The sequence below is a fragment of the Scyliorhinus torazame genome, chromosome 1 (genome assembly GCF_047496885.1).
Source record: "Scyliorhinus torazame isolate Kashiwa2021f chromosome 1, sScyTor2.1, whole genome shotgun sequence".
NCBI classification, from domain to species: Eukaryota; Metazoa; Chordata; class Chondrichthyes; order Carcharhiniformes; family Scyliorhinidae; genus Scyliorhinus; species Scyliorhinus torazame.
This window is the reverse complement of record NC_092707.1, coordinates 126,261,218-126,274,153: the sequence shown is the minus strand read 5'-3', so window position 1 is coordinate 126,274,153 and position 12,936 is coordinate 126,261,218. Positions and strand designations below refer to the sequence as shown.

Genomic DNA, 12,936 nt, shown 5'->3' with positions numbered 1-12,936 from the left:
CAAAATGATTGGGTTCATTCTATTTGGTGTTGGGTCAGTAAAAAAGAGAAAGCGCACAGATTTATGGTCATGGACACAAAAAAAAAAAAAAAAAAAGGGGATGAGAGAGTTTGCTTTTAATATGGACTAGGTTATGGTGCTCTGGATACGCCATTCGAAAAAGGTGGTGAAAACAGATTCAATAGTAACTTTCAAAAGAAAATTAAATACTTAAAAAGGAAATATTTGCAGGGCATGGGGAAAAGGTTACAGAATAACTAGCTCTTTCAAAGAGCAACATTGGCAATATGGGTTGAATGGCCACCTTCTGTGCTGTAATATTCTTTGTGAGGGTAACAATAGGGTAGAAATGTATAAGTTCCATCCAAATCTATCACTTGAATTCCTGTAGTCGCTTACTGTTTAATCACAACAACAAAATTCATTCTGGTCAGCCTTCCCAAGACTCATTCAGATTTCTGAATAGATTCTCAAACAGAACCATAATAATTAACAGAAAATTGGTGAATTTTATTTTTTATTAATTTTAGCAGGCATTCAGGAAATTAAATACAAGGATTTGATTTCAGTTCTGATGCTTTAAACACCATATAGTTTTCATGTTTACAGACACCATTTAAATTTTTTGTCGCGACTTCATTAACTAATAAATATGAATATTTGTATTAAATATGAATATTTGTATAAGATATTTATAAGTATTAAATTTGCAACTGCATGGTAACCCCACTGATTTTCACATCTTAAAAGAATCTTGACTATCACTTGTGTTACAACTGAACATACATAAAAGTTTTCGATTTAAAATTAGTTTATTCTCCTCAATCTTCCTGTACAAATTTGGAACGGTTGTGAATTTGTGTTCTCTGTCCTGGGACTGAGACACATAATGGTAGCCGGCCATAACTATCTTACCACTATTCTGCTATTATCATCACAACACTTGCTAGTACATCAGTAATATTTTGGTACCATGGTTCCTTGTTGAAAAGTAAATTTTCATATATACACGGACAAGAAATATATATAACTACAAATGCAGCAATGACAATTACTTCATAGGAACACCGTCATCACTCAGCAGTTATCCACTATTTATAAAAGGTCACTGTCAACCTATCCCCAGCACATGTGCTTATTTCACAGGTTGCTAGAAAGAGATCACCTTGTGTAGACCAAGGATATTATGTTCCACTCATGGAAGTACCTTTCAAACCAATTTACACTCAAGCCAAATTAATAATAGTGTAATACATCCAACCCAATCGACATTATCAGCTGAATGGTCAATGTTTCAAAAAAACAGGGCCATTGATTTCAGTTATGCCATGAATCCCCCCCCTTTCACTTCTGTCACCTCGGTTTTCACCGCTTGGGCAATCGTCGATGCTAGGATGAGAAAAGCCTCGTGAATGTTAGTGCCATCTTTGGCAGATGTCTCGATGTATCTCAGCCCCAAATCTGCTGCAATCTGTTCAGCCTCCTCTTGTGAGATTTGCCGTTCAGCTGGCAGATCACTCTTGTGGCCAACAAGAATGAAGATACACTCGTCTTGGTCGAGAACAGGACCAGTTTCATCCAGCCAGTTTCTGAGGTAGTCAAGAGTCTGGCGATTTGTTAAATCAAATACCAGCAGTCCGCCAAGTATAGCTTGGAGATGTGACTGTGTGATGGTTCTGAAAGAGAATCACAAATAACATTATAAAAATTAAGTCTGCTAGCCGTGTGGTCAAGCAGTATTTAGTGGATTTTCCTGGCGTTATTCACAAGCTAATAGATCATGGATGCAGCAGATAGAATGAAGTACATGTACTCCTCTCTTCCACCAACCCGACCCCCAAACAATCCAGTACATGCAGAAGCAGGGAAGTCTATTCCATTCTTCCTAGGATTTAAAAAATATATTTTAGGCAAGTATCCAGTCACCTGTAACATTATGTGAAGCAGCCACAACATTTGGGGAAATTGAAAATCTTGTATTTTAAGATTTGAAGTACTCATTTTTCAAACACTACAACAGCACAGGCTCAAGTAGAATACACAACTCAACTGATTTACAAATGCCCTTCAGGATGGAAATCTGCCGTCTGACCCCGGTCTGGCCTATATGCAATTCTAGACATGTTGGACTCTTTAAATTTTCCTCTGATTAGGCCTAGCAAACTTCTCAAGTTGTATCAAACAGCTGCAAAATGTCTAATTACCTTCACCACACCCACTGCAACATTTCACCACCACCTTCTCAAGAGGCAATTTGGAATGTGTAATAAATGCTGGCCTTGCCAGCAATTCCCATATTCCAGAAACCTAAAAGCAACACTTGCATAAGGAGCACAGTATATTATAGAACTGCTGCCTCAGCCATAGGGCATGGCTTCCAATCCCAGACCAAGGAACAAAACAGAAGCAGATAATGGTTTAAGAAGTCAAAGTTCTGATTGCTACGCAACATGAAATTCTTTTCCCCATGGATTAAGATATTCCCAATGCTGGTTTCCTCTAGGTAGACGCTTGGTGTGAGACATTTTTTAATGCGGGTATGCCGCTGCACATCAGCAGACACAGGCTCCCTGATAGAGGGTAGATCCAGTTCCAGCGGCAAGGGAACCTTGACGTCTGGGGATCTCCCTATTGCTGCAACCTTCATCCACCATCACAGCCATTGATACCACGATTCTGGTGTTCAAGGCAGTCATCCTCCCAACCCTTCTATATGGCTCAGAAATTTGGACTATGTATTGACAGCACCTCAAGGCCCTGGAAAGTTACCATCAATGGTGCCCAAAATGGATTCTCCACATCAGTTGGGAGTTCTGGCGTACTAAAATCAGCACCCTTGAAGGAGCCAAGAGCACCAGAATGGAGGCCATTATCATCCGAAACCAACTCCGCTGGGCTGGCCATGTGCTTAGGATGTCAGAGCCCCGACTTCGAAAGCAAATTTTCTTTGCCCAGCTCAAGGAAAGCTTCCGAACAAGGAGGAGGACAAAGGAATAGCTTCAAAGACACCATGAAGGTTTCCTTCAGGAAATGCAACATAGACATTAACGGCTGGAGATCCTTGCTCAGAATAGACCTACTTGGAGGAACCCCCTGATTGAAGGGATGAAATTCTTCGAGGACACTCGACAGCAATAGGAAACCTGGAAAAAGGAGCCTTGGAAAGGAATATCAGTGACCTAGAGTCCAAGGACCAATCCCATCTCCCAAAAACACAAGATGCTGCTCTAGGATTGGGCCCCATCAGCCATGCAAGGACACACAGAACGCATGACCAGCAACACAGTTTCTTAGGTGGACAATCATATACGTTAGTGAGTGATCGCCGAAGAAGAGGATATTCCCCAGACAGAAAAAACATTGCAACTCTAAATGAAGATTTTCCCTTGCTCTTATTTGGCCAATCTCTGCTCACTTCCAAAATAACCTGTCCAGATTTCAGCACAACTTTATCATCACACTCTAAAGTACACTGTTGAGGGAAACCAATTGTCAGGGCAGTGCTCAGAATTTCTCACACTTCTATTTCACTTCCACAGTGGCAGAATGTGCTAAAAGCACCTCAGCATCAAAATCGCACTTGAAGCGAGATTTAGTAAAAAAAAGAAACAAAACGAATCCCATGCCACACAATTTTCTTTGCGCCCGTTAACTGTGTACCTGTCTACCATAGAGCACCTCCTGTTTAGGGGTCAGATTTTCTTCTCCCAATGAAACTGAACCAAGTCACGAAACATTGAAATTATTTTTATTTATTTATTTTATTTTTTTTTAAACTGGAACATCAATTTACCTCTGCCTTCCCAACACTACATCAATTTTGTGGGTTGGAAAGAACCTTGGGTGCAAAACACACAAGTACCTCTTCCCCATTATGAGGGCAACAGTTGGGGAGATTGTCAGAGCTGAAAGTGATCACCTCGAGGAGGATTATGGGCACTGCACGTGTGCAAAATGTAAAGATCAGAATTACAAAACAAAATGGGCAGCATGCAGCCCGGAATACAGGTGTCAGGTACATGACAATCCAGCAAAATAAGGGACAGTTGGTCACCTTGCTCCTTGGAGAGTTTGCGACCACTGGGCGAAGTCTGCTGAGGAATCAGGAACATTCTGAAGGGCAAATGTAAAATGTTTTGACACATTCAAAAATCACCATTTGATCTGCATGGTATTCCCTCACTGAATTCACAGAGATAACTCAAAACAAAGAGTCTCATAAAGCTCCACCCATCTCCATGGTAAGATGGCACACAGTCTACTCCCAGGTAGAACTGCAAATTAACTACCTTTTAATTCCAAAGATTTTCTTAATTCTGGGAAACCACATGAATAACCTATTCATTTACTGGAATAACTGCAGATGTTGTGTCTCCAATTGTTTGGCTAAGTAAGCCCACTTGCTCTTTATGAGCCTACTTTAGCTTTCAAGTCAACATGGTCCCACCTATTCAAGTGTAATGAACTCCAAACTTGTTTGAATTGCATTTACTTTAGGATTATTCTTGTTTCTCCCATTTTCTACTGTTAAACTTTAATTTCTAAAACTAAAAAAGTTATATTCTAAAACAGCTGAATTATGAACTAGACAATTGCAAAAATATAACTAAACCATGTTGATATTTTTGGTAAATCTTCTGACTTCCATGGTTATAAAATTCACCTCCAGGCGATTAATGTGGCAAAGGCCACCACCATCAGCTCTTTTCTCTTCTATTAGCCCTGGTATTTACGACACGCCAGAAATTCTCTCAAGGAGGTTCCACCTCCACAATTAAACATTTTAAATATCGAGATCTAAAACTCCACTAATCATGGACATGACCAGAACATGTGGACATGGTTAGCTGGTCCTCCTTCACCATCTCTCAACATTTATCTTCTAGCTCGGTGAAGAATCTGCTCACTCTTTCCGGTGTCATATGGGCCCCATGTAATACCTTGAATTGTATTAAGCTCACCCCAGCACAAGACGTAGTATTGACCCTGTGATCCTGTGCAGAATTTCACTCCATAGTCTCCATTCCAATGCCATATCAAACTCCTCCCACTGGTTTTATTTCTTCAATCGGTGTTTTCTTTGTGTCCATTCAGCCATCTATAAATGTTAGTAATTTCCCCACCTCCCAACTCATCTGGCGAGAGCAATTTATCAAGGAAGTTATCTGGTAGTCGAGGGAAAGAGGAAACTCCTTTTTCACCAAATTCAAACAGAATTTTCAATCACCTCAATTCTACAAAGAAGCATGTTGGAATAGTCAAATCCATAGATAACAAAAGAATGGATAAAGATTTCAATAACAGATAAGCGGAGACAGGTGGAGTCAGACGACATTATAGAGGTGGTCAGAGTGATGGAGCGATCAGTGGCCTCGCCCTTGTTTAAGTCTATTTCAAATTCCAGGAAGAAATCCCACAGAGCCTTTGAAATATCTGTTGGTGATTCAGCTTTGTATGTGTTGGTTGACAAATATGTTATTCCTGTAGCTACAAACAAAATCACATCTTGCAATGCAAAATACAGTTTTCCCCATGGTGAGTAGGAGGCTGCCACCCGCTGCCACACACCCGGCCTGGGCGCAGGTGGCCAAGGCAGTGAGCGTTGTAGACTCCACCGCCAGGACCGGCCAGAAAAAGCTGCACAACCGCCTCAGAGCAGCCAGGAAGAGTAGCCCAGCACAGTTACCCCGACACCAAACCCCATCCCACACACCCGTAACGCCGCCCCCCCCCCTCCCTCCCCCCCCCCCCCCCCCCCCACCGGGAGGACGACCAGACCACACCCGCCAACAGCCTGCTCGCACATCACCCTGTACTACATGCCAGCATCCATAATGCCGCCATGGCTGGGTGCCCTGTTCACAAAGGCCACCAGCTGCCCACTCCCTATGCTGCCCGTGTCCGACTGCCTAAAACTACATTTCCTGTTCCCCTCCCCTAGGAGAAGGCACCACATAACCGCAGGGACAGAGAGAAGGCTGGAGGGGGCCCACCGGACCTGCAGCCACTCACCTTCGCAGAGCGGTAGGCGCTGAACCTAGTCATGGGCCCAGAGAGAGGGCAGTCGCAAGGCCAGGGGCAGCATTAGGGAACCGAGTGATCCCCCGCTGGGTCGCGGTGTCCCGATGGCACATTCCCCCCACACCACCCCGCTTCCCCCACACAACCCTAACCCCAGCACCCCACCTCCCCTACACCACAAATCCACCACCCCAACCCTCCACATCCCCCACACCAGCGATCTAACCATGGATCATGTCTCGTGTCTTGCAGGATTACCTAGCGACGAGGCGAGTCCTTCTGGTATTCCCTGTCCCCGGCTGCATCCAACAAGGAGGTGACAATGGACAGTAACATGAGGTAGCACTGTGGCTTCACAGAGTCAGGGTCCCAGGTTCAATTCCCATCTTGGGTCACTGCCTGTGTGGAGTCTGCACGTTCTCCCCGTGGGTTTCCTCCGGGTGCTCAGTTTTCCTCCCACAAGTCCCGAAAGATGTGCTGTTAGGTGAATTAGACATTCTGAATTCTCCCTCTGTGTACCCGAACAGGCGCCGGAATGTGGCGACTAGAGACTTTTCACAGTAACTTCATTGCAGTGTTAATGCAAGCTTACTTGTGACAATAAAGATTATTACGAGCCCCCAAACACCAGCTCGCAACACCCCAGAGCACCAGTCCGGCGCAACAGCACCCTCCACAATCCTTGGAGCAGGTTTGTGAAGAGGTTCCTGGGCGGTATCTGGTGGGCACCGCACACGCGCAGCGGAACATCAGGTGGAGGTAGGAACCCTCAATTACGCGGACGGTCAGAGGGCTGTCTGTCACCCAGACAGGTCTCAGGCTTCTATAAAAGGGTGGACCCATCTATGCTGGAAATGCAGACACAGAACCAGGGGCTACATGAGGGATTGTCAGCAACCATCCAGCACCTGCAGATGGAGGAGTCCACCTACAGGGGCAGGAGACAGTGAGAACCATGCATGCCATCCAGGCCAACATCGCACAGATGTGTCCACGGTGGAGGCCTTGAGGGCGAAGGTATCGGCCATGGGTCCAAGACCTAGGGCACTCGGTACGTGGCTGAGGCAAAGGACAGGGCTGCCCTGTCACAGACAGCTATGTACCAGGGCCACCTGGGTATTGAAGCGGTGCCCAAGAGCTTGACCCAGTCACAACAGGTCATGGCTGCAGGTGTCAAAACAGCATTTCTCGGGTGCTGGCTGTCCTGGGCCTGTAACAGAGCGATGGGGCACAGTCCCAAAGGGAATTGGCCCAGTCACTGTGCTCCATGGCCAGGGGCATCGAGACCCTGGTCGAAGCAAGAGCAGGTCTCCAGTACTGGCAGCACCAGGTAGTAGGAGAGCTCCTGGAGCTCGCTCCGGACACAACCACATCTCAAGGTGTATTCTGGGGTCCATCGGCCACCACCCCCCCTCAAGGGAGGTGGTGGTGATGGGGCTGTGCCAGTGACCCCTGCAGAAGAGGTGCTGGAACACCACGTCGGACTCCAGCACACACCCCCACCCCCCCCCCCCCCCCCAATCCTCCTCCTGTTCCTGGTGCATCCGATGGGCAGCAGAACACTACCAGGGACGCCAAAGAGGCTACCAGGCCCGTCCATGTCCAATCGCTGCAGAAGATGGCCGCCAAAGGGGACCCAGGTCACAAGGTGGGAATCACAGCAGGCTGCCTGCACCCCTGATGTACACCTGGGGATCCACCTAGATGTAACGTTAGGGCCCTCAAAAGCAAACGGTTAGACACCAGTTAAGTTTGCACAGGTAAAGAGTGGTATGGTGGCGCAGTGGTTAGTACTGCTGTCTCACGGCCCAGAGGACCCGGGTTTGCTCCCTGGCTGGGTCATTGTGCTGCACATTCTCCCCGTGTCTGCGTTGGTCTCACCCCCACAACCCAAAGATGTGCAAGCTAGGTGGATTGGCCATATTAAATTGCCCCGGAATTGGAAAGAAAACATTTTAAAAAATTAAAAAAAAAAAAAAAAAAAAAAAGTTGGTACGGGTGCAGCACACCCGTTTAGCATTAGGGGCCAGGACACAAACCTGTGGATACATATTCACCTGTTCACAAATGTTTCAACCTGCCTTGGTGCTCTGTCAGAACTGTGTGAGGGATCGGCTGGCCAAGACCCCCAGGTTAGCCACCACTCACCATTCCGGTACCCGGCCTAACCCCCATCCCTGTCCCCCCCAAACCCACCCGCCCCCAACCCCATGCCCACCTCCACCACCCGAAGGGTTCAGTGGAACCGTGTGATGGAATGGCCAGCTCGCTTGCAGGGATCACCCAGGTAGACGTGGACAGTGGTTCCATGGGCAGGAGTCAGACGTTGTCGAACGTTGCAGAGCACCAGAGCTCCTCGTAGAGCAGCTCAGCATCACCCTCCATCCCATGGACCCGACTCACTGTTCCTGCCAACCCAGGTCCCACACCCCGTAGGGAGGCAGGTAGGAATCATGGAGGGGCTCGCGGTTGTGGGGGGGTGGGACAGGATGTTGGTACTGCCATCGACCAGGCCCCCCAAGTCAGCGCACCAGGAGCCGGTTAGAGTGTTCCGTGCGAGCTGGCCCTGACACACAAGTTACACGGCCTCCTGTGCCTGCCCAGCCCCATGCACTGTCCATCCTGACCTTCCCCTGCGTAGGACGAGGCCTGGTTTTCATCCCCCTCCTCCAGCATGTCGCCTCTCTGCTGCACAATGTTGTGGAGGATGCAGCAGGCCACCAAATGTGGCAGACTCTCTAGGTGCTATACTGGAGGGCCCCTCCAGAGTGGTCCAGGCACTAGAACCACATCTTCAGGACGCCAATAAACCGCTCGATCACGCCCCTGGTCACTGCATGGGAGCCGTTGTAGCAGGTCTCCGAATCGGATAGGCGTCATTAGCCACAACCACAGCGGTTAACCCCTGTCGCCCAGGAGCCAACCCCTCTCCCTGGGGAGTGCCTCAAAAGTGTCAGGAACCGTCGAGTGTGCCAGGATGGAGGTGTCATGCATACTGCTCGGGTATCAGGTGCAGACGTGCACGATATGCGTCTATTGGTCACAGACAAGCTGCATGTTCATGGAATGGAATCCCTTTTGGTTTGTGAAGAGCACCGGTGCTCGTAGAGGGACCGGTGTCCCGTCGATCACCCCCTAGACCTGGGCATCCCAGCGATGGTGGCGAACTCTGGTGCCCAGGCATCCTGGTGGGCTCTGTCGACACAGACGCTGTTCAGAGCGAATAAGTTCAGGGCGACCATCACCTTGACGGCCACCCGTCTGGCAGGTCCTGGAAGGACAGGCGCTGCCGGTACATACTAGGTCCAATGCCTCCTTCCCACCTCCTCCTCGGCCTTTTGGGTGGGTGGCTCTCCATCCTCACCGGCTGGCTCCTGTTCCTGTGGGACAGGCTCGGTTACTACAGGACTCTCCCTGAGCAGCTCCTGCTCATGCAGCCTCAGTGCATCCCCCGGGGCTGCGGCGGCAGCAAGGATGATAACAACCATTCCTGGTTATATTCAGGGGTAAAAGGCAGACATGTTAGCATGATGCGTACACCACTGCCCAGCAACGGGCTGCACAGCGATCTGGCCTGTACTGCAGTCCCTGCAACCACATGTCCCCCTTGCCCCCCCAGACCAATCCCCGGCCATTCTCTGGCATTCTGCCCACCACACCACACTGCACCCCTGGCCCCAATCGCTGGTTGGCATCGCAGTGGCCTCTGGCCCGGTCACCCATCCCTGACGGCAGGGGTACCGGTGGCTGGCACCAACCCATGCCAGAGGTATGCTAGTATGAAGTCTTACAACACCATGTTAAAGTCCAACAGGTTTGCTTGGAATCAATAGCATTCAGAGCACAGCTCCTGCCTCAGGTGACCTGCTCCGGAAGGAGCTGCATTCCGAAAGCTAGTGATTCCAAACAAACCTGTTGGACTTTAATCTGGTGTTGCAAGACTTCTTACTGTGCCCACCCCAGTCCAACGGCAGCATCTCCACATCAGAGGAATGCTATGCAGACCATGTCCACCGCACTCCTGTAGGGGCTACCATGGGTGTTGCCCTTGGGTGAGCCACATGATGCCCTACCAGTGCGTGGCAGCTGGTCGTTGGTGGGGTGAAGAGAGGGGTTGGGTAGATGCACCACACGGCCGATGTCTCTCTACACAACCACAGGCCATGGTGGGCGGTCAGTGGGGTGTGCAACAAGGTGCTACCTTGCAGGTCACAGCAATGGCAGCCCATGCCTGGAAACCCCTGTCCCAGGGGTCACCCCGATGCCATGGTCCATCCCCCCACCATCCCAGGCGGAGACCCCTCCACCCACCCAACCAGCTGTGCCAGTGGCAGGACCCCCGTGTGTGCGTGGGTTTCCTCCGGGTGCTCCGGTTTCCTCCCACAGTCCAAAGATGTGCAGGCTAGGTGGATTGGCCATGATAAATTGCCCTTTGTGTCCAAAATTGCCCTTAGTGTTGGGTGGGGTTACTGGGTTATGGGGATAGGGTGGAGGTGTTGACCTTGGGTAGGGTGCTCTTTCCAAGAACCGGTGCAGACTCGATGGGCCGAATGGCCTCCTTCTGCACTGTAAATTCTATGATAATCTATGACTGGCAGCCCACGGTTGCGCTTCGGTAACATGTCCTACCTACTCTCTCTCCCTCAGCAGCCACTGTGCCTGTTTCCTGATTTTTAAAGCCATCAGTCGTTCCTGGCGGAGGATCGCAGAAGCCCAGAGAATACCGGGCCAGGCCTGTTAATGATGTGCCAACGCCGTTTACTGTACGTGCAGCACAGAATGCATTCACGGCACTGGAACATGGCATTCCATCGGGTGCCCAGCACCACCTCGATTTTCAGCTGACGCCAAATTCTCCGCCCAATCCTGTCCCCCGAGTCCCACGCTGGCTGACAGAGAAACCCGCCCCACACATTTCAAAAGTTAGATCATGGACTCCCAGGATTTGCAGGGATCCTGATTCAAAGTCTTGGAAACTGAATTATGGGAGCAGTTAAAATCTCAAATTCTCTCTCTCTTCACAGACCAAAGTAAACAAAATGCTCATTCTACCTGGATCACTACCACCGCCACCCACCCCTTTGCTGCACCCAAGGCCAAGACCCACACCCAGTTCCAAACACAACAAATGCCAGTAAGTAGTCAGAGTCCAGTGATATTGTTATCTTTCCCCATTCATGGTAATTAAATGAACTGGGAATGCAAAGCATATTAACAGTGTCCCCAAGTTAAATACTGGAGATTTTCTCACAATTGAAAAAAAAGGTCAGTGCAAACAATTGCTGAACTGTTTACATAGGCTTGCAGGATTTGGTTTCATAAAGATCTGTTTCACATGGGTGAGATCTTAACTCATCAAAACCCATCCACATTTAAAGAGTTAAAACCAGACTTGCGGAGCCTTGTTTAAAAACTTTTTTTTTTTTTTTTAAATGCCGCATCAGGTGTTTGACGTTCTCAGTTGACCGGCTGGGAGCGGGTGATTGAAGGAAAATACTCAGGAAAGCTTCAGGAAGAGTTAGTTCATGTAAACTAAACAGCATTGAACAGTTTGGTGCAGAGCCAGCATTCTGCCAGCATCTAACAGGCCGAGCATTACTAGATTCATTAAATGTCAAGTTAGCAATTTGTGCGGGCAGCATGGGTTAGCCCTGCAGCCTCACAGCGCTGAGGTCCCAGGTTCGATCCAGGCCCTGGGTCACTGTCTGTGTGGAGTTTGCACATTCTCCCCGTGTTTGCATGGGTTTCGCCCCCATAACCCAAAGATGTGCAGGTTAGGTGGATTGGCCACACTAAATTGCCCCTTAAATTGGAAAAAATGAATTGGGTACTCTAAATTTAATTATTTTTTAAATAATAATGAAAATAAAAAAATAAGTTAGCAATTTGGGAAACAAAAAATCTTCATCCAGATTTCGCTCAACACACCGATTTCAACTGCACTGGCACAATTAAGTTACATTCTTATCAAGATATTCAAGAACATTAGATTAGCGTGCAATAAAACAGGTTTGACCAGTTTAAATTTATCCACAATGGTATCTTATCCACAATAAGATTGGGGAAGATACAAGTCTTTCCCAAAAACATTTAAAGGCTAGCATTACACCTTTTAATAAACTGCTGGACAAACCTATGTTCTTTTCCACCGGCTGTATCCCACACTTGAAGTTTCACTCTTACTGTTGGTGTGGTTTCCAGAATATGAATGTAATAATCCACACCAATTGTTTTCTGGAGTTCTTCTCGGAACGTTCCTTCAGTTAAACGGAGCACAATGGATGTTTTGCCCACAGCCGAACCACCCACTAAAATAACAGGAAATTGCCAAAAGAAATTCCTCAGATTTCGCCGTCTGACTCTCTGGCTTGATACTCTGGGCTGAACTGACCATCTCTGACCCATGGCTGTTAACTAAGGCTTGTGCTGGTTCAAGAAAGATGAAATCAATAAAACCAATCACAAGAGTGAAGCTGTTCACTCAATCAATACCCTTCCCCCGTTAGTCCTGTTTTCTTTAGAAATTCAACAGATTGATTGCTGATGTCATCAGCCAATGATTTGCAGCAGTCAAGTCTTAACCCCCCAATCATTGCACAGAAGGGGCTGACCAGTTTGCATCAAAACAGTCAAGGTGATTGGCTGACTAAGGAATGTGGGGTGAATTTTGGGAGTTACAAGTGGAGATTGTTCATCAAAACACAGGCTTTGATATGGGTGATAACCTCTAGAAAGTCAAATTTGTATTGCCCGTCCAAATTCTGCCAAGGGGCTAATAGTAAATAACTGAGAAGATATAATTAGTTTGATCATTGTCTTCAGCTATTGTCATTGAAGGGAACATGTATAAAGGTTTGTTTCGGATTTACAAGCTTTTGCCTTTTGGATATTCTATTTGATGTCGAATTTTCTGAA

At 47.8% G+C, this 12,936-nt stretch overlaps 1 protein-coding gene across 1 annotated transcript; it reads right to left on the bottom strand.

Annotated features, from left to right (window-relative positions):
- Nucleotides 1-489: 489 nt before the first annotated feature.
- LOC140411960 (ras-related protein Rab-39A-like) lies at nt 490-12,529 on the bottom strand. Its single transcript, XM_072500782.1, has 2 exons — nt 12,155-12,529; nt 490-1,676 (listed from the first exon to the last, which is right to left on the bottom strand). The coding sequence occupies exons 1-2, from the start codon at nt 12,424-12,426 to the stop codon at nt 1,322-1,324; spliced, it is 627 nt and encodes a 208-aa protein (XP_072356883.1). The 5' UTR covers nt 12,427-12,529; the 3' UTR covers nt 490-1,321.
- Between the last annotated feature and the right edge of the window lie 407 nt (nt 12,530-12,936).

Excerpts from the sequence above, each read along its gene's own strand:
- LOC140411960 (XM_072500782.1), bottom strand. The coding sequence starts at position 12,426 with ATGGGTCAGAGATGGTCAGTTCAGCCCAGAGTATCAAGCCAGAGAGTC. Across the intron at positions 1,677-12,154 it reads GCCGGTGGAAAAGAACATAG|AACCATCACACAGTCACATC; the intron begins GTTTGTCCAGCA and ends ATTCTCTTTCAG.